Source organism: Peromyscus californicus, unplaced genomic scaffold, assembly GCF_007827085.1.
Source record: "Peromyscus californicus insignis strain IS unplaced genomic scaffold, ASM782708v3 Scaffold_5__1_contigs__length_169319896, whole genome shotgun sequence".
Classification (NCBI taxonomy): domain Eukaryota; kingdom Metazoa; phylum Chordata; class Mammalia; order Rodentia; family Cricetidae; genus Peromyscus; species Peromyscus californicus.
The window spans coordinates 46,812,921-46,834,132 of NW_026294573.1; the positions used below are offsets into that span (position 1 = coordinate 46,812,921).

Consider the following 21,212-nt stretch of genomic DNA (forward strand, 5'->3'; position numbering starts at 1 on the left):
TGGCTATTCCTGGCTCTGTAGGCCAGGCTGGCCTTGAACTCACAGGGATCTGCCTGTCTCTGCCTCCAGAGTGCTGGAATTAAAGACATGTACCACCACCACCCAGTTCCCATATTTCTTTTTGGGTCCTTTCTGCTAGTCTTTCTGATCGGAGGAAAATGTGTGCTCACTTCTCTTGTCCTGTAAAACGTTACTAGGTGACAAATATGCCCTTTTGTACTTTTTTCTCTAAGCTGTCAAACCTTCTCTCTGTTCTGCTGGAGTAATTAATCCCCGCTGGTGCTGCCTGGTTTACAGCTGGCACCCAGTCGCTGTCGTTAAAGAACCAGAGCCTAGGCCCCAGCCCTGCTTCTGACCGGTGGTGTCCTAACTGTGCAGCAGTAATATTCTGTCCTTCAGCTTCCTCACCTAAAATCCCCAGGGCCAATGACCTCCAGTCTCTGCCCCGTCAGACTGATAAGCAGAACTCGTCGACAGCGCAGATCCTGGCTAGGGAGAGGGCAGCATGTCAGTCCCTTTCCTTTGCCTGAAGCCACGTGGATCAGTTCATCTTGGCAAGTTGCCGTCATGGAGGAGGCTCCCAAAAGTTGATGAATAGAGTCCGGCACAGTGGCACATGCCTGTCATCCAAGCATTTGAGAGGCTGAGGCCAGCCTGGGCTGTAAAGTAAGACTTTTTACAAAATAAAAACAACTCCCTGACCCCCACGCCCCCACCCCAAGAATAAGTTTCTAAACATCGTGGCACCACACGTGGGCTAGCAGAAGGAATTCACAAGGAGAACAAACTGGCTGGCATCCTTGGTTCCCTCTTTTCTAAAACTCAACCACCTGGGTGGAGTGAGAAGCCAGAGACACAGGTGTCCCTTTCAATACAGGAGCAATCCACCTTCCTGATTGTAAACCAAACATCTGGATAGGAAGCAACACAGTGATTTCTTAGGCATGGTACATGTGCATATGCATCTATGGAAAGAAAGCCACTAACAGAACAGCAGAGCAAGAACTCCACAAGGAAAGGGGAGGATGGGGTTAGCCGGGCAAAATCTGTGACTATGTGAACAGCATTCCTTCAGCCATTCAAAACTTTCTGTTGCTTTTGTCAAAAACAAAAACAAAAACGATCAAGGTTTCCCCGTGTGGCTCAGACTGGCTTTAGCCTTTCAATGCTCCTGCCTCCGCTTCTGAACTGCCACCATCACAAGCCTGGGCTCTATTTCTTCATGTACCTCCCTTCTCACAAAGCATCCACTCTGGTACAATTCTGTTTTAGGAGAGCCCTAGGGCTCAAGAGCACAAGCACTCTTGCCCCAGTCCACAGAGTCAATAGGGAGCAGTGATGTAAAGTCACAAGCCACAGGGGACATCGCAAGGCCATCTTTTCCCAGAGTCACGCACTGTCCTTGGACCTAGACACCCACCTGCCATCGCAAAGGCAGAACTGAGGGGGAAAGTTAACACTAAAGTGACAAGCACTCGAACTGTGACCCTCAGAGCTGGCTAGATGCCCGGGTCCTGGGTTAGAGAGAGCGTCGCAGAAACACAGGACACAGGCTACCTGAGCAAGGCCAGCATGACAGGTTCATAGCAGGACACATGACACATTTGGTCAGGTCCAGGAGCTGGGTCACACAGGCCGCTCTTTTCCCAGGGATCCCTCCTTTGGAAAGAACTAAAGTCCACAAGGTGACACGCAGACAGCCCATACCCAAGTGGGTGCCTTACCTCTTCCATTGTGTTCCTCAGAGCCAGCGTCTGGGAAAGAATCCCAGCTTCCCAGAGCTGGATCCTGGGGCCAACAGTGCTCTCACCTTCGCCTGCCAGCTTGCAGTCACTTCCCCACGTCTGGGGCACGCTGGAGCCCAGGCTCTTAGCCAGATCCACCTGGCCTGTGGCTCCTCCCTCCCTGGGGCTGGGCGGGTCTCCATCCTCCCAGCTGGATCAGCTGCGGTGGGGGCAGGAAGTGGAGTGTGGGCAGAAGGCTCTGTCTGCGGCTCCCCAGGCTCCGTGCCATCACTCCCTCTGTACGGGTTTCACTCTGTGCCCGCGTCCGGTCCTCTCCCACCACATCCCACCCGGGGGAGTTGCTGAGAGTCAAGTGCATCTTGTTCCTAAAGTTAGAATGAAAGGCTCAGGACACTGGTCTCCATTAGTGACACCCTCGCCCAACTCCGCCTCTGCTGATGGCTACTTAATTTCACAAAAGCTGCTCAGGGTCAGAGAAAAGAAAGTGCAAAGTGTGGGTAAGCAGGCAGGTGCGTTTAATGGGGGTGAGAGACGAAGCTAAAATAACTACACCTGTTTGAAGACAGGTACGGTCACTGTATTTGAATGCATGCCCCCCTTTAACCCTTACACATAGTGCCCCCGGGAAGTGCTGCTGTCTTCATTTTAGCCAGGCAGGAACTGGGGCTCAGAGAGATGGCCTTAACTAGCCCAGAGTGATGCTGGTAGGAAGCTGAAGCCAAGAGGCTCTGGCTGACTTGGAGATGACGTTGTGTTCTGATTCATTTGCTCTTTTCCTAGCAGAGCTGGTCCTGGTGGGAAACCCAAACCCCATTCCTAGATTAGGGGGGTTGGGGAGTCAGACAGGGTATGTCATAAGAATTGGAGGTGAGCAGGATGTATGACCTATGCCCTAATTTATATGCAGCCTGCTGGGTTTTCTTGCTTTTTAGGAACTAAAAATCTGTTCATTGTTTGATGCAGGGTCTCACACTCAAACTGTCTTCCAACTCACTATATAACTTGGAATGAGTTCCAACCAACTATTTTTATTATTATTATTATTATTATTATTATTATTATTATTACTATTACTACTACTACTACTACTACTACTACTACTATTATCAGGGTTTTGTTGTTGTTTTGAGATAGGGTCTCTATACAAAGCCCTGGCTGTCCTGGAACTCACTCTGTAGACCAGGCTGGTCTGGAACTCACAGAGATCCACCTGCCCCTGCCTCCCTAGTGATAGGATTAAAGGCAGGCATTACCATGCCTAGCTACCAAGTTCTTAAAATAAGAGTCCCCTGTCCTGACAGGAGCGAGATAGAGGGCAGGTGAGGAAGCCACGTGCTTGCTTATCCCCAAACAGGTGACAAACGCAAGATTTTCGTTTTCCTTAGCCTTGCTCACAGTCACTTTTGCTCCCATTCCTCAAGACCAAGGGTCCTCTGTGACCTTCCCTTAGCACTCTAGTAGTCCTGTCTATCCAGGTATACATTCATAGAGAGAGCTCTGGACCCCAGAAACCTTTGGGCCTCTCATTTCCCTATGCTCCCAACACAAGGGCTCCCCCTAGTGGCGTCAGGGCAGCCCACAATGGCAGAGGGGTAGGCCGGGCGGCAGAGTCTCTTAACAGCCCGCCTAGATCTAGAGGGGCTTCGAGGTCTGCTTTGGTTTGGCCCTCGACAAGTTAGAGTGGTAAGTCTAGTGTATACTGGGAATCGCTCATTGGTAGCTGTCGAGGGTGGGGACTATTTTGCTAGGAGGCATAAGAATTAGGCTTGGCCTCCTCCATCCCTTGGGCCCTTTTCTACTTTGGTTTCAATAAACCAAAATATTGTATAATTTTACAAAAACTTATTAAAAACACATAAACATTTTATGCATGTTTTCCATCCATGTATTTATGTGCAGTACATGTATGAAGTACCTGCTGAGGTTTTTCTTATCCTCTGGGACTGGAGTTATAGACCATTGTGAGCCACCCACGTGGGTGCTGGGAACCAAACCCAGGTCCTCTGCAAAAGTAAGTGCTTTTAACTACCAAGGCATCTCCCTAGCCCCACTCATTTTTTTTTCTTGATGATAAATATTCTAACTGCAGTGAGGTCAAGAGAGCATACGGGAGATGACAGGAGAAGGGGAAATTATAGTGGCAGAGGGTACCATGGGAAGGGAGTCGGGGGCGTGGGGCGGAATGGGATTACATCTAAACTAAACATGTCTGAACGCTTTTCTTGGCATTACTTCAACACTGCATTTATCCATCATTTATATTGTATTAGGTATTCTAAATAATAAAAACATCGCAAGGTAAACAGACAAAAAGAGAATTAAGCTTGGAACCATCTATCACCCTGTTAATTATCATATGGCGCAGACGCTAAACAGAGTTTGCCCACTAACACTTGGCCTTGAGAAGGTCCACAAGTCTGAGGTATTCTTTGTCTTTAAAAGGAAGGCTGACAGGGTTAGCTCCAGGACTAATGGCCATTTGAAACCCTGATATGGTACTTAACACTTTGCAAGATCCTACACGCCATTCCCCTCTTCCTTTCTCCATTTCCCCTAAACCACGGTATCAGCTACATGTGGCACAGGCCACACCTAGTTGTGGGAATGAGGTAGCACTACTTCACCCCACCCCCACCTGCAGGGATCTCAGATTGCTCCTGAGCCTCTATCCTGTGAGCAGGCGGATCCTTGCACCCAGCTTGATAGAAAGGGAAATCGCAGCCGGGCGGTGGTGGCGCACGCCTTTAATCCCAGCACTGGGAGGCAGAGCCAGGCGGATCTCTATGAGTTCGAGGCCAGCCTGGACTACCAAGTGAGTTCCAGGAAAGGCGCAAAGCTACACAGAGAGACCCTGTCTCGAAAAACCAAAAAAAAAAAAAAAAAAAAGAAAGGGAAATCGCACATGCTGACATGGAGGGTAAAGGTAGCGAATACGAGCATTGTGAGGAATCGGGGATGTGAAATTTCAGTTTTGACCTGAGTCAAACTAGATCTCACTGTACCTTAGAAATGAACACAATTTAGTCAAAGATGAGATCTGTCCAAGTATCTGGCACTCGGAAGATCTGCTGTAGCCCCGGGCCAGGAGGAATTTCCCCATGAGCTCCAGTTAATCAGGGACGAGGAAGTAGCCTGCTGCATGCCTCTGTCTATTGCCTGCCAAGAACAGGACAACAGACCTTGCAGACCTTTTCCTGCTTATCTTTATTATGAGCCCTACTTTCTAGCTGAGAACTGAGGCACAGGCAAGTTAAGCAACTTCCTCTGGGCAACAGTTAGCAAATGGAAGGACAGAAATTCCAATCCAGGCAGCCTGGCTCCAGACCCCGCCCTCACGGCCAGTCTGTTTGCCTTTCTTTCAATTTTCAAGAAACGCCAAACAATAAACTCACAGGATCTGAGAGCTGGAAGACTTAGAGTTTCCTCCATCCCAGTTAGGTTCTGAAAGTGGGCTATTGGAGATCTTAACGGATAGGTCGAAGTTAGGCTCAGAATCTTCTAGATATTTCTTTTAAGCCCTTTGCTTTGGTTTGCTTTTCCTATAGGGGAGATAATATGCGCCCCCTTTAAGGTCACATCCATTCTTTGGGCCACTGCCTTTTAAGCGTAACAGTCATTACCATCTTATCCAGAGAGCCTATGACTATCTACAAAAGACAAGACCAGGCTTGTTGACCTGCCCTCATAGAAGAAGGGCTTGGGGAGGGTCTAGATCCTCACCTAAGATTCTAGCTATTCTCTCCCTACCTCCTACCTATAATTCTGCCCCAACTGCCTATGGTCTAGGAGGTCTATGAGAGGTGGAAAGGCAATTGAAGCAGGGACTCCACCTTTGCAGTTTGGGGGACTCCATTTTTGCAGTTTGGAGGACTCCACCTTTGCAGTTTGGGGGACTCCACCTTTGCAGTTTGGGGGACTCCACCTTTGCAGTTTGGGGGAAGTCACCACTCATGCTGGGGTGGGACTTTCCAGTGGTGAAACTGTTTGGGGGCCACCCACTGCCTTCAAACAGCTCCTACTTAGGCGCCTGTGAGTAAGCTCAGCAAACGCATTGGTTCCCGGAGCTAGACTTGGGAGCAGTTGTTACTTTGGTCCCTCGTTGCAGCCTATCTGGAGGGAACAAACACTCATTCATGAATTCCCAGGAAAAGATAATGCAACAAGCAGTGAGCAGCAGCCATCAGTATTCCAGCACATTCTCGATTGTTCCAAACCTTTCAACCTCAGATATTACTTGAAACTTCTTAGTGTTTTCTTATCACGTCACTGTTTTTCATTTCTTGGTAAATACATTACTTACACTTTGTGCCGTAAGTAATGGCTTATCCACAATACCCTAACGTGAAGAAGGAATATTTTTTAAAATGAGAAAATGGGAAAGCTTGTGCATTCCCCAGTTCCCTGGGTAAACCTTGAGCGCTATCTGTCATGTGGCGACAAGGCTGGGGTGTGCAGATTGATTGTCAGAGTCAGGATGCTGCTGCTGGAGTAACCCGCTATTAATATTAACGCTATTATTGGTTACATTAATCATGTCTGAAGACTTTCAGCAGAACATGTAATTTGTTTATGTATAATTTATATCCCGAGTACTTTCAAAAGGGAAAGAAGGAAAGAGGAAAGGAAGTTAAATTTATTGGAAGTCTATTGTGTAACAAGTGACACAACATCTATTTTATTCTATTTTTCATGATAGTGTTTTCAGTATTATTTTAAATTTTTCCACTGAAGACAGTGAGGCTCAGAAAGATCAGGGTAGATCCCTAGATGTGCAAGCACACAGGTTTGATTCTCCCTTTTCATTTTCTTTATCTCATACCCCCATGGTGTGTGTGTGTGTGTGTGTGTGTGTGTGTGTGTGTGTGTGTGTGTGTGTGTATGTGTGTGTGTGTTGTACTTTTATATATGTGTGCAGGTGCACGTGGAGGCCAGAGGTTGATATCAGGAGCTGTTTTTTTTGTTGTTGTTGTTGTTTGTTTTTTTTTTAAAATCATTCTCCACCTTATTTTTTTTAAAGATTTATTTATTTATTTGAGGTACAGGAGCGTTCTATCTGCATATACACCTCAATGTCAGAAGAAGGCATCAGATCCCCTATAGATGGTTGTGAGCCACCATGTGGTTGCTGGAAATTGAACTCAGGACCTCTGGAAGAGTAGCTAGTGCTCTTAACTGCTGAACCAACTCTCCAGCCCCTCTCCACCTTATTTTTGAGACAGGGGCTCACATTGAACTTGGAGAACATGAACTGGCTAGACTGTCTGGCCTGCCAGACCCTGGCAGGCTCCTGTCTCTGCCTCCCAGAACTGGATTACAGACATGCATTTGACCATTTGGCTTTTTACATAAGCATGAAGGATCCAAACTCAAGTCCTCATGCTCCACTGAGCCAGCTCCTCCTAAATATCAGTTCTTCCTTTGAATTGCTTTTTCCTTCCCTCCATGATGGCCTCAAAAGACTTGAGTGATAAGATATCAAGTAAAATAAGATGGCTAAAAATGAAGATTAGGGGTCTAGAGAGGACAGGCAGGTGGGCGGGTAGGAAGGGATGGACAACCAATCAGAAATATGGAATGGATTACTATATGGTATACACTATTTACAGATTATATAAAAGGATGAAATGCTTAGAACTCTCTTGGAGGTCTGTGGACTGGTAAAGGTCTTGCTTGTTCTTTATCTGTTTGAGAAAGGTGTATCAGCTAGTATTTGGTTTCTCTTTGTCTGGAAGGACGCTCATGTTTCCATTTTCTTCTTACGTTAGTCCACATCTTGCTAACATATGCTTTAGCAAGATGAATTTTTTTCCTTCAGTTTTGAGAATTTCCTACTGTGTACAATGAAGTATGATCAAATCTAGTCCCCCATTGAAATGATTCCTAATGACTTATTGCTATATTCATAGATTGGTGCATCTGTCAAACCCTCCTAAGAGAAATTCCTTCTTGCAGTAAATGGCAATGAAGAGAACACAACCAGGCAACGAGGAGAGAAGAAGAAACTATGGAGGGCTCAGCCCTAAATGGGATGTCTGTGGCACACCCCCCCTCCCTTGAGGAGGGAGCAGAGAGACTGTAAGCACCAGGGATGGTGAAGGACTTTTAGAAACCTGTTGTCCTGACACAGCAGGACAGTTGCACACAGGAACTCACAGTGACCATGACAGAATGTACAAGGCCTGTAGAAGCTCAAGCCAGACAAAATCCCAGCATGGGGTCAGGACCACTGAGTCCCATCCACAGATGAGGGGCTATTGGCATTGCATAGCTTCTGGGAAAAGAAGCCTGCTTTCTTTAAGGATGTGAGCCCTGGTAAATTCACCTCATTCCAGGGCAGGCCCCATACCCCAGAGTATATGAGCAAACAAACTGGACTTGAACTGGTTAGTTTTATGTCAACTTGACACAGGCTAGAGTCATCTGAAAGAAGGAACTTCAGCTGAGAAAATGATTTGGCTGTAAAGCATTTTCTTAACTAGAGATTAATGGGGGAGGTCTCAGCCCACTTTGGGTGGTGCCAACCCTAGGCTGGCTGTCCTGGGTTCTATAAAAAAGCAGGCTGAGCAAGCCATGAGGAGCAAGCCAGTAGGCAGTATCAGCTGCATCAGCCCCTGACTCCAGGTTCCTGCCCAGTTTCAGTTTCTGTCCTGTTTGAGGTCCTATCCTGACTTCCTTCACTGATGGACTGTGATGTAGAACTGTGAGTCAAATAAACTCTTTCCTCTCCAAGTTGTTTTTGGTCATGGTTTTTTATTACAGCAATAGTAATCCTAAGAGAGGACTCAATGGGTTTTTTAAAGGAGGACATAAGGTTGGGTGGGTAGGGTGGTGGGAGTAGATCTTGGAGGAGTCGTGCGAGGAACAATGGATATAATTAAAGTGCATTGCATGTGATTCTCAAAAAATCAATAAAAATACTTTTTCTTTAGTTTTGAGAATTTCATATGGTCTTAGGATTTCTGCTCTTGTGAAGAGACACCATGACCACAGCAACTTTTACAAAGGAAGCATTTAACTGGGGCTGGCTTACAGTTCAGAGGTTTAGTCCATTATTGTCACAAAGGAAAGCATGGCAGCATGCAGGCAGACATGGTGCTGGAGAGGTATCTAGAGTTCTACACCTGGATCGACAGGCGGCAGGAAGAGACAGTGACACTGGGTCTGGCTTGAGCATCTGAAATCTCAAAGCCCACCCCCCATGACACATTTCCTCCAACAAGGCCACAGCTCCTCATAGTGCCACTCCCTATGGGCCTTTGGGGGCCATTTTCATTCAAACCACCACACATACTATATACAATGAAATATGATCGTATCTACTGCCCCATTTCCCTCTCCAGCTTCTCTCATGGTCCTCCTAACACCTCCCACCCAACTTTATGCCTTTTAAAATTTTATTTTGAAGAATGTTAAGGAAACATGACCAAGTCATGTTGTTTTCCTTTTAATAATCATTTTAAGAAGATGTATTTATTTGCATGTTATGTGTCTGAGTATTTTGCCTACATGTATGGATATGCACCACGTGTGAGCATGGTACCTTTAGAAACAAGAAGAGGGTGTCGGATCCCCAGATCTGGAGTTACAGATGGTGTGAACTGATATGTGGGTACTGGAACCAAACCTAGGTCCTCTGCAAGAGCAGCAAGTGTTCTCAACTGCCCCGATACCTCTCTAGCCCCCACGTTCCCTTTCATGACCATTTAAGGAGAATATTAACAGCTGGTTTGCACCAGGTGTCCTGCTTGGAGCTGGGGATGTAGTAGCTTTTTGGGTTCTTGTACAGAAACTGCCTTCCTCCACTAATGCCAGTTACATTATGTATGCACCATTCAGATGAATTATTAAGATGTTTTCTGATATGCTTGTCTTGTTGAGATCAAAGGAAGAGTATTCCCCTGTGGCAAGGAGATGGGGAAATACTTGACTTCTAGGCAAGTAGGAAATCATTACCGATATCAATCGCTCCCATGTTCCATCACCCAGAAAAGTGGGTCCTTAGTTAGAAAACTCAAGCAGGGAATTCCCATCTCTCTTTGGGTCTTGTTTACTCGGATTGGGACTTCAAGGCATAGTCATACCACATGACTGCAATGCATAAAGGCTAGGAGTTATTAGGATGTAGGCATGGTAGGTCTAGCCACAGAATCCAGAGGCCAATTGATATCTCCACACATTTGTGCTGTTAAAACAAAATCCTTAGACTGTCTGATCTATGAATAGAATAACTTTAATGATCACAGTCACGGAGGCTGGAATTCTGAAATCAAGACACTAGCAGGTGTCTGCTCAGAGTCCAGTCTTCACTTTTGGGAAGATGCTTTTAGCACTGCCTGCTCTGCATAGGATGAAGGCCACTGGATCCTCCTATGGTGGAAGACAGAAGGGCAAAAAGGCCTAGCTGTACTCCCTGCCAGACCTTTCATTAGGCCCTCTGAAAACCTCCACATGGGATATGAAGCTTCAATGTGAACTTTGGGAAGGACACAGACCTTCAAACCATAGCAATTGGGATGTTTCTCATGCACAACTGTTTTAAAAGCTGACTTCATATGCACCAGAAAGTTCTGCTGATGTCTGAGAGGTGACATCGCTTTTCCCTGTGAGGACATGGTGGGCATGATCTTCTCCAGCACTCATGTGCATATCCCCTTTCCTCTGCTTACTCCCCCTCCAATGCCATGCTTATATTTTATAGGTAGAAGGTATGTACAGGCATTGCTAGACAGCAGGAACAAGATGGCCTCCGCATGGTAGCTTCAGGGTAGGGGTTTAAGAGCATCCAAGTTAAAGATCTACAAAATTTATTTTGAAAAAAAAAAAGGAGCATTCTTTATTTGTTCTTCATGCATCACCTGCAACCATGTTATAAAACCCGTTATTGTTAGATATTTTATTATAACTTCAGCTCTGCAATCATGGAAAAGCAAATGCTTTGGATTGTGTTTGGGATGGAGTGTTAAATAAAAGGGGAGTCATGTCCTTTGAGGTTGGCAGGGCTAGAAAAACTGATTAGTGAGCAATTCCCAGGGCTGAGGAGTCTGGATGATGGGGTACTGAAATACAGCCAGCTTTCCTCACACATCAGGGCAATGTGAGCCACTCTATCAATAGGTAAGGAGGGGAGACAAAACACTTTGTTCTCACCATATCTTACTTTTATCTCTTGGTCTTAGGCACACGAGAAGAATGTATTTCTAACTGTCCTTGCAAGCAGATTAGAGAACGTGACCAGGAATAGTATGTGGTAAAAAGAAATGACTATGACTCATGGGACTGTGGAATTGTCCTCCTTCCTTTCTTTTTGCTGCAATCCTGTGAACACATCTGGTTAAGGTAGAAGAGTCACAGAATCAGGGGGGCTGCATCCCTGAGCGTCACATCGGCTTCCCTGAGCATCAGAGAGAACTATGGTACAGAATCTGTTAATGAAGCACCAGCCTGGACTATAAGGCACATTTCGTTGTTTTAAGTTTCTAAGAACTTGGGGATAATTTGTTACTGTGGCACAGCCTCTCTTATTCTGACTGGTACAGTTAGTTGTCTTACATTCGTTATTGAATCACAGTAACTTTGAAATGGATTGGTAGGAAAAGCAAAAGGCAAAGGGAAGAATTGGGACGGGAGATAAGGAAAACTGCCCTGGTATGGGTGGGGTTAGCCAACTCTATGGGGCATGAACTGAAGATCAGATTGTAACGCTAACTGACACGATCTGGGTTCCTGGGAATCACAGTGGCTTTTACATGTATCATGTTAATGCATCAGGTTAGTTCACATATCATGGTATTGAGTTCCTCAACAGTCTCACAGTGTCAGTGTTATTAATCTTATATATACGAATAAACTGAAGTACAAAGCCATCTCTAGGTCACACAGCCCACAAGAAGCAGAGCCAGGTTTCAAACTCAGACCTGGTTGCTGAGGTAACATCAGATGGTAGCCATAGCCTAGCTGCTGACCCTGCAGAAGCTCACAGGCCTGGGATTGCTGTAATTTAAGGGAGAGATTCTGGCAACCACTGAGAGAATGACTGGCATTTAGAGATGGATTTCAACATCCAGGGAGAAAGCCTGGTGTGCCCAGGAAAGACACCAGGGCATCAGACAAGGAGACAGGTGTTAAGGCCCCTCACAGAAGGCATGTGAACATCAAGGTAGAAGCAGATACCCAGCTGGAAGGACCGGGAACATACAATGGAGGCTGGGGACCAGTCAAGACATAATGACACTCTAGTGACAGAAGACTGAGTTTAGTGTGCACCAGACTACAGGAACAGGGACATCAGGTCTCCCTGCCACGGGGATGTCCCCACCATCCCATCTCCTTGGTTAATGGTTTCTGAGACTAAAAAGATCTGGCCTTGTGACCAAGGTCTCTAGACCTGTCCAGGGAGTGGCTAAGAAAGGCACCAAGATGGAATAGGAGAGATCCTTGGCCCAGACAAGACAGAATAAGAACTACACAATCTGTGCCCTGTGGGTAACAGGGAGGAAGTATGAATATTATGGATTTGATTTTTGGCCAATCCCGATTCAACTGCTTAGCAGCTCTGTCTTTGACCTAGTGATCTTGTATGTGCCTCAGCTTTCTGATCTGTGAAATGGAGTCTGATTCTATTCCCATGTGGCTGTAACTGTGACATTTTAGACAGCACAGAAAGAAGCGTGCGTAGGAGGTGACTGCTGACAGGAACTCAGCGTTTCTCCTTCCTCTCTTTTCATAGAGGGAGGCCACATATCTCTGCCCAGAGAGGCGAGACAGGCTTCACAGAGCCAACAAGGCCTGACTCTTAGTCCTAACATGACCGAGGATGGGACAGTCTAGAGAGAGAAGAGCTTGGACAAAGACCTGAGTTTGACAAGCAATTCTCCTGAACAGACCTTAAGAAGGCTAAAAGGATGGGAGGCGTGGCGTCTGCTTTCAGGAGTTGTGGTCTCGCCACCTGTCACCCCGACAGCAACCTTCCTGTGATGTCCACGTTCCCCACTTACTAGTTGTGTTACCAGCACGGTCATCAGCTCAAGCCAAGTTGCCAAGGGTCAGTGCAACAGCTTGGAGGAAGGTAGGGTGCGGCCAGACCCCTGTGAGAGATCCCAGTCTGAATGGAAAGCCTGGAGGAGACAGATTGGCTGGCCTTTATTCAGGTTGCAAGATGAAAGTCTTTCGCCATTGAAATGAAGGGCTTCCCTGGGAAGGGAGATGTGCTTCTGTCAATGAGATGTGTTTCCCACTGTCTCTGGAGCAGGGGATGCTACTTCAAGTCACAGTGGCACAATCTGTGTGGACATTAGCCAGGTGGAACTGAGTGTGGAGGTCAGTGATTTATTTAAAGGCATTTTATCACTGTGGCATTTAATCACCTATACAAACATTTGTTGAACTGAATCACCCCATATAATGCTTGCAAGCGCCTAGGCAGGATGTGTACTAAATTCCAGTTTTCCAGATGAAAGAACAGCAGGATTTGATTAGGGTCTGGTTTGGAGGCGTGGTTTGGAGGTGTGGCATGTGGAGGAGGAGGAGAAAGGTGGGAGGGTTAGAGAAGCTTGGCAAACTTTGAACTTGAAAGTTCTATGATGAACATGACCACCCCACTTTGCTGAGTACCTCCCTGCTCTGGGCTCCTACTTACTATGGGATGGTCTGTATGTTAAATGTATTGCTCTGATTGGTTAATAAATAAAACACTGATTGGCCAGTAGTCAGGCAGGAAGTATAGGTGGGACAAGGAGAGAAGAGAATTCTGGGAAGTGGAAGACTGAGGCAGAGAGACACTACCAGTTGCCGCCATGGAAAGCGAGATGTAAGGTACTGGTAAGCCATGAGCCACATGGCAACTTATAGATTAATAGAAATGGGTTAATTTAAGACATAAGAACAGCTAGCAAGAAGCCTGAGCCATTAGGCCAAATAGTTTAACTAATATAAGTCTCTGTGTGTTTACTTGGTTGGGTCTGAGCAACTGCGGGACTGGCGGATGAGAGAGATTTGTCCTGACTGTGGGCCAGGCAGAAAAACTCTAGCTACACCTACTTACATCCTGTTCATGCCCACATCCATGTCCCTAGGCCCTCATTCATCCCAAAATTGCCTAATTTTCTCTGTGGGCTAGAGTAGGCCAAGTCACACAGAAGGGAACAGAACTACAATGTCTTCACCCCAAAGAGCCGACTTAGGTTACAGGTGAATCTTTATGTGGATGCTCACATGTTGTAAGACATTTTGTTTGTGTTCTAACAAATAAAGCTTGCCTGGAGATCAGAGTGTGGAACTAGGCACTAGTTAACCATACAGGCCAGGCAGTGGCGGCACATACCTTTAATCCCAGCACTTGGAAGGAGGAAGCAGGAAGATCAGGAGTTCAAGGCCACCCTGGGCTACAAGAGATTGATCTAGTCTAAAAAAGAAAAAGAGTCAGGCAGTGGAGGCTCATGCCTTTAATCCCAGGACCAGGGAAGTGGAGACAGGAATCTAAGGCAGGAGGAGACAGGAGCTCGGCCCCTTTTTGGTCTGAGGATTCAGTTAGAGCTAAGAAGTCTCTCTAGTGGCTCTAATGGCTGTTTCCTTTACTTCTCTGATCTTTCAGCATTTACCCCAATATCTGACTCCGGGTTTTTATTACTAAAACCGATTAGAATTTGCACTACACTCACATCCTTAAGTACTATAAAAGAGAATAATTGGGGACACAGAAGATGGTCAAGAAGTCCAGGACTCCTTTTTCCAACACATATTTTGGAGTACCTACTCATGGTATTGAGTTAGGTGGGCACTGCTCTATGTATTGAAGACAGAGTGACACATATCCAGCTGCCCATGAGAGTTCTCATTTGGGTCCTCCACACACATTGCAAGCCCACCAAGGCCATAACTTAACCCAAGATCTAGCCCCTTGAGCCTGTTCCAGAGAGCACAAAATTTATCCTCCTTTCTTGAAGATACTGTGGACCTTCCTAACCCCCACCACGCTCTGTGCCCCATTTGGCAGCCATCAGCAAAGGCGCTTTGTCCACGCCCACTCCTGTATTTGGTACTTGATAGTTACCCACCGAAAGTCAGAACAGTCCTCGCCATCCAGGGACTTACAGTTTAGTTTCACCTCGAAAGATGCCTAGACCTCTAGACTATCTCAATAGCCAATCTCTTCAGTGAATCTCCTCTATGGCTTGTGTGTTTAGGCCCAAGACGCCCCTGCCTCTAATTTACCATAGCACATCAGACAAGTTAACTGGGGCTTTCCAGACTGATCTTCCCATAGGCAAATCCGATAGTGATACTGTGCACTGGAAATGCACAGTATTTGTGCTGAAAATGTATGTGACCCGGCATACAAGGGGTGAAGTCCCAAGTTTTCCCACGTACAAAGGGTTCTTCAGACCTGGGCCCTGGGGCTATTCCAGTCTTGGCTACTGATGTCCCCACAGTTGATTTCTTCATTCTTGGGCTTACAATGATTCATCATATCCCCAGATGTTTGCCTGCTTTTCTTTTCTCTACCTAGAATGCCAGTCCTGATGCACCCGCCACCCACCTGGGCCCTCCCCATTATCCCAAGAGCTAGTGAAATGCTGTCTCTGCATTGACTGACCACAGCATGAGGCCTCTGCTCCCACAGGTCCCTCCTTACCATCTCATAATGCAGCTGCCCTGCGGAACTGAGTCCGTTTGTAGCCTGGAGACAGTCATCCACCCGTGCTAATACTCCCAAGGTCTTCAGAGGTTGCTTCCCAGGTGTCCCCAATCCAGACTATCAAGCATGACGTCATGCCATCTGCCACAGTCTTCCCTGTCTGGTACAGCTCCTCTTTGCAATGACCAGAACCCACAGGGTCGTGGAGTGAACTTCATTACGGCTGCTGCTGAAGGGGTCATGGTGACCACACCCATGTTCTGGCACTAAGTACGAAGAACTTTACACACATGACTTCGCTGTGTGCTTGAACAAGTGGGAGGCAGGCACTAACTCCCCCTACAGATGAGAAAGAATATGAAAGTTTCATCGAGGGCTTGCCTGCCTGGAATTATCCCAGCTATTCTCACACAGAACACCTGTTTTTCAATGTTGTGATAGGATACATAGGAACATCTGGATGCCATTCCATCCACCAACCTGCCTTTGTTCCTTTGCCCCTGTCTGTCTAACCCCTCACCCCACCCCACACACACACATAGGCAATGGGGCCTTCAAAAACAGGACCTGCTTCTTTTTTTGGCAGGGAGAGGTTTCGAGAGAGGGTTTCTCTGTGTAGCCTTGGCTGTCCTGGAACTGGCTCTGTAGATCAGGCTGGCCTCGAACTCACAGAGATCCTCCTGCCTATACCTCCTGAGTGCTGGGTATTAAAGGCGTGCACCATCACCACCTGGCAGGACCTACGTCTCATTCACTCCCTTCCCCTGTGCTCAGCTCAGGGCTGAGCCTTACAAATGCTTACAAGTGTTTCTCTCAGGTGAGACTTCATTAAGATGTATGAGTCATCTTTTCTTTTTTTAGGGCTATGTGTCTTCTCATTACTCAGTCAGCATCCTTGACAGCCAAGCCCAGGAGAGGCAGTATAGGTTGAGGGCTGTAGAAAGGTGGGTTGTATAATCCTGTTCAAGTAGCTGGAATGCAAACTGCCAGCTATTTCCAGATCCTTTCAAATGCTTGGCTTCTACTCAGTCCAGACCATGGAAATATAATAATATTTTGGGCAGCTTCAAGGCAGCCATCCGGCTATGAGCCTGCCTCAAGCACAGGGGGACATTTTAGCATCCAGTCCAATGTCCAAATCTGTCTATTTGGCCACAAATGTGCATCTTTCCTTCATGTGCAAATTGCACTGTGCTCTGGGAGTAACAGTAAATTGGCCTCATTCTGGCTAAAGTCACATATCAGACCTGGAGAGTGGAAGGGTACTCAGTCCTTCCCCACTGTGCGGCAGGCCCAGCCAGCAGCCTGGGCTCCATGATCTGAAGCATTTCTGATCTGATGATCTCGCTCTGTACTCAGTGTCTTGACCATCTGTCAGGGAGGCAAATGCCACGCAGGGCTGGTTAACTGAACAAGGAGTTTGGGAATAGGGCACTGAGCTAGGAAAAGTGGAACTTTTTCTAAAAGTGAGTTAGAAAGGCTGTTTTTGGTGGATCCATAAAGGTCTTTCTTAGAAGTGGAAATAACAAAATTCATCTGTTATAGGTAAACATGGTGGTGCTTTATCCTTTCATTGGTTTTATGATTGAGCCAGCCTTCCCCGGGTACTGTATATCTATCTGTCAGTGTGCAATTACAGGAACAGAGATTTCCCTCAATATTGGACAGAGGGAATTTCATAAGGAGCACCGGTCCTACCCTGAGAGCTATAAGTAAACCAGAGGCAAACTAAAAGCTGGAAGCCACTAGCCTGGAGGTGTCAACACAGGATGAGGTGGCATCAGTCTGAGATCTGGAAACACCCAGGCAAAACCTGAACCACGTGGCTGTTAGCATGCATGCCTCCCCAGGCTTCATTGAGAAGAAGATATGCCCCGGCTTCTCCCTCTTCTCCTCCTTCAGCCTTCTGGCATGGCCTCCTACTCACCAAGCCGAGGCAGGGCTCACCTGATGAAGGCGCCTGGGACTGCAGCCTGGAGTGACGAGGAGGTATTCTGTGGGACTGAAGGGAGCAGGTCAGAGGTGAAGAATTGTTCAGAGGGCTATGGGTTAGAGTGTGGGCACAAGGATGAAAGCATTGCAAGGGAAAAGAGCCCTACATAAGATTCAAACAAACAAACAATATTACATAGTCAAAGAGCAACAAGGTCTTCTGTGAATGAGGAGGGTCAGGACAGAGGGTCGGAGAGGAGTTCGTGGGGATCTGAGAGAGGCAAGATCCTTTGAGTGAAGCCAGGGAAAGCAGAGAAATCACAGGGAGACTCTGGTAGGAGCTTGGCCTCCTGGGGGCAGAGAGAACTTCAGTCTGGCAGGAGGGGGAGGTGTGTGTGTGTGTGTGTGTGTGTGTGTGTGTGTGTAGATGCATGTGGTGTGTATATGTGTAAGAATGTATGTATGTATAGGGTTTTCAATGATACTCAGAGTCCAGACAAAGCCTGAAGTTTGGGGGAATTCTGCTGCAAGGGATGGAAAGGGGTGATATAAGACACCCTGATACCAACCTGCCTCCTTCTATTCTATTAAACAAAGGAAATGTACACTTCATGCTGAGTATTCACACTTTAACATTTACCCTGAATACCAGGATCCAAGATATTCTTATACTTCTCCACAGACAACTACCTAAGTTACATTATCTGTGGGGACAACCCTTTGTTTGGAGTTAGATTATGTCTGGAAACCTTTACAGGAGATGGGAATCCCCAATCAGATGCACAGTATGGTCTATCAAGGGACTGTACTTTGGGGTTGAAACTAAGGTAATAAAATCTGAGCTGTGGTTCAAAGATTCTCAGGTGGCATATGAAGATCACCTCTCTAGGGGATTGCTCACAAGGGTCACTCTTGGGAGCATCTAAATAATCTGCTTAAAAATTGGGCCGGGCGGTGGTGGCGCACGCCTTTAATCCCAGCACTCGGGAGGCAGAGGCAGGCAGATCTCTGTGAGTTCGAGGCCAGCCTGGTCTACAGAGCGAGATCCAGGAAAGGCGCAAAGCTACACAGAGAAACCCTGTCTGGAAAAACCAAAAAAAAAAAAAAAAAAAACAAAAAACAAAAAAAACAAACAAACAAAAATTGGTCTGGTAACGTTATGATTGAACACCATGTGATTTAGTCTAGCTGTGAAGAACACACCAGCCCTTCATGTCTACACAGTACCTTGTATTTTCTAAAACACAAAAATCAAAAGACACACAAATCGAGGGGGAAGGAGAGCAGAATAGAAGAGTCATTTATTCTTATGAGAATTTTTTTTCAAAAGCCTTGCACTGTCAAGAGAGACAGGGAGTCAATATCTGAGCATACTTCAAGAAGTCAACATCTGAGGGTATTTTAAGAAACTCACTGTCAGAGGTTAGGGGGTTGTAAATTGCATCACCCAGTTAACTAAAAGATTTCCAAGAGATTATTTGGAGTGATTGCAAAATAACATTCACCATTCACTCCTACAACCTGTTACCTATTTGAAGCATGGTCCTAATTAGTCTTATCACTTAAAAACCCAGAGTCAGATATTGAGGGTGAAAGCTGAAAGATCAGAGAAGGAGAGCAGCAGCCACTAGAAACTTCTTAACTTTACAAATCCCCAGACCAAATTAGGGGGAGACCCTGTCTCCACCCACCTTATATTCTTGTCTCCTCCTCCCTAAGTGCTGGGATTAAAGGCATGCACCACCACTGCCCAGCTCTGTTTCTCTTTTAAACTGGTTCAATCTTGTGTAGCCCAAGGTGGTCTTGAACTCCTGATCTTCCTGTGTCCTCCTCCCAAGTGCTGGGATTCAAGGTGTATGCCACCACTGCCTGGCCTCTATGATTAACTAGTGGCTGGCTCCACCCTCTGATCTCCTGGCAAGCTTTATTTGTCAGAACACAAACAAAATATCATATACCACCCATTGTAAGAAAATGAAACTTTTCACATTCCAACTGCAACTGACCTTTTTGGGAGCCTACTTAGTATCCTCGTTTTCCTGCTTACCTGGGGTGGTCTGAGTAGGAATGCCCCCCAATAGGCATTATTCACCAGGGAGTGGCACTATTTGAAAGGATTAGAATGATTAGAAGGTATAGCTTTGTTGGAGGAAGTGTTTCACTGGGGATGGACTTTGAGGTTTCAAAAGTCCATGCAAAGCCCAGTCTCTCTCTCTCTCTCTCTCTCTCTCTCTCTCTCTCTCTGTGTGTGTGTGTGTGTGTGTGTGTGTGTGTGTGTGTGTGTGTGCGCGTGCGTGTGTGTGTGTGTGTGTGTGTGTGTGGTGTGTGTCTCCCTATGGATCAGGATGAAGAACTCTCAGCTACTTCTCCAGCACCATGTCTGCCTGCTTGCTGCCTTGATCCTCATCATGATGATAATGGACTAAACCTCTGAAACTGTAAGTCAGCCACCAATTAAATGTTTTCTTTTATAAGAGATGCCTTGGCCAATGATAGAACAGTGACTAAGACATTACCATTTCTTCTGTCAAGAAGGCATCCTAAAAAATAATTCCTTCTTTCTAAAATGTGTGATCTCATTCTTCTTGGTCTATGTGATTTAAGTGAACCTGATCCCACCCCTGGCTTCAGATTTGAGTCTTGATTGGTTCAGGGGTGAGTGGGTCATCTAAGTCAGTCTAATTGGAGGAAGCACAGGATTCAAGGCACCTGGGAGGGGCTTCTCCTGCTCTCAAAACAGGTTAGGACTATGTAACAGCTACTGTTGATAGCTTCTAGGGAGTCAAATTAGGAAGATGCTTACTCCCTGAAAGGCAGGGCAGTCCTTAACGTTTGGTGTGGATTAAACTGCTCCAAACTTAATCTACACTTGGACTACCAGGCTTTGAGAAGCAGATTTCGTTTCCTTACTAAGGCAAGGCATTCCTTTTCTGGCAAATAAAACCTTGGTTGAAAACCAAAACAAGGTTTCAGAATTCAGTATTGCCAACATGAGACACAATAGAATTTACACTTGCATTTCCTGAGCTTGGAGACATCCTAAATGTTTCACATACATTGTTTCATTGAGTGTCCTACAGTAACACAAGTTTAAGGTGAGAAAGACGGGGCTCTCAGAAGGCTTGACTGACTTTGATAGTGGGGACAGCTGATCCTCTCCGCTCTCACTCACAGTTCTCCTCCTCCTTGGAGCTTTAGCAATTCTGAGTGTGTTCTTCCTTAGGTCAGTTCTGAGAATCAGGTAGCTCTTCTGGGTAAATGCTCTTTAAGAGATGAACTCATTATCCTGGAGTAACTGCAGAAACCAGCAAAATAAAAAGGGACCATTGTTGAGATTGGGGGGGGGGGCAAGCAGAGGGAATATGAGGGTATAAGTGATCTGATGAGGAAAATAGGGGAGGGGGGCTCTGATTAGGGAAGGGGAGGAAGATACGCATAAAAGAGGGTAAAACGGCGGGCAGTAAGGATGTCTGAAAAAGTCATAGGGAATCATGTTATCAACTATCTGCATAAAAATACCTATAACACACGGAAGTCTGTGTATAAATACACATACATAGTTTAAGGGAAATTTTCTCAGCTCTGCTGACAATTCTTCTTCAAAGACCACCTAACAAAACCCTGACACCAGGCATGAGAAGCCCTTCTTCTGAATTGTTAATCAGGTTGTCCAAGAGACTTCCAAAACATTACAGGCTATTGCTGTTGCCCTTGCTTGCACCCCCCAGAGGTGGGAGGTAAGTCTCTATTGCCGAAACACCATGCACTTCAGACCTAGTGCTGAGAGAGTCAGAGCTGGAACTGACCTGAAAGCATTCTCCCTGAGGACTGGCTCTCCTGGTACCAGAAGCTGCCACACAAGCTTCTAAAGGAGGGAAGTAACCAACAGTCCTACCGAGCTA

The 21,212-nt window shown here is 46.3% G+C and overlaps 1 protein-coding gene across 1 annotated transcript in view; it reads right to left on the reverse strand.

Annotated features, from left to right (window-relative positions):
• Fyb2 (FYN binding protein 2) overlaps positions 1–15,698 on the reverse strand; it is a 127,086-nt gene extending 111,388 nt beyond the window's left edge. The window contains exons 1-2 of the mRNA XM_052718354.1: positions 15,376–15,698; positions 1,725–2,110 (exon numbers count right to left, since the gene is read on the reverse strand). Coding sequence (XP_052574314.1) covers positions 1,725–1,733 — 9 coding nt within the window. The 5' untranslated portion in view covers positions 1,734–2,110; positions 15,376–15,698. The remainder of the gene's footprint in view (positions 1–1,724; positions 2,111–15,375) is intronic.
• Between the last annotated feature and the right edge of the window lie 5,514 nt (positions 15,699–21,212).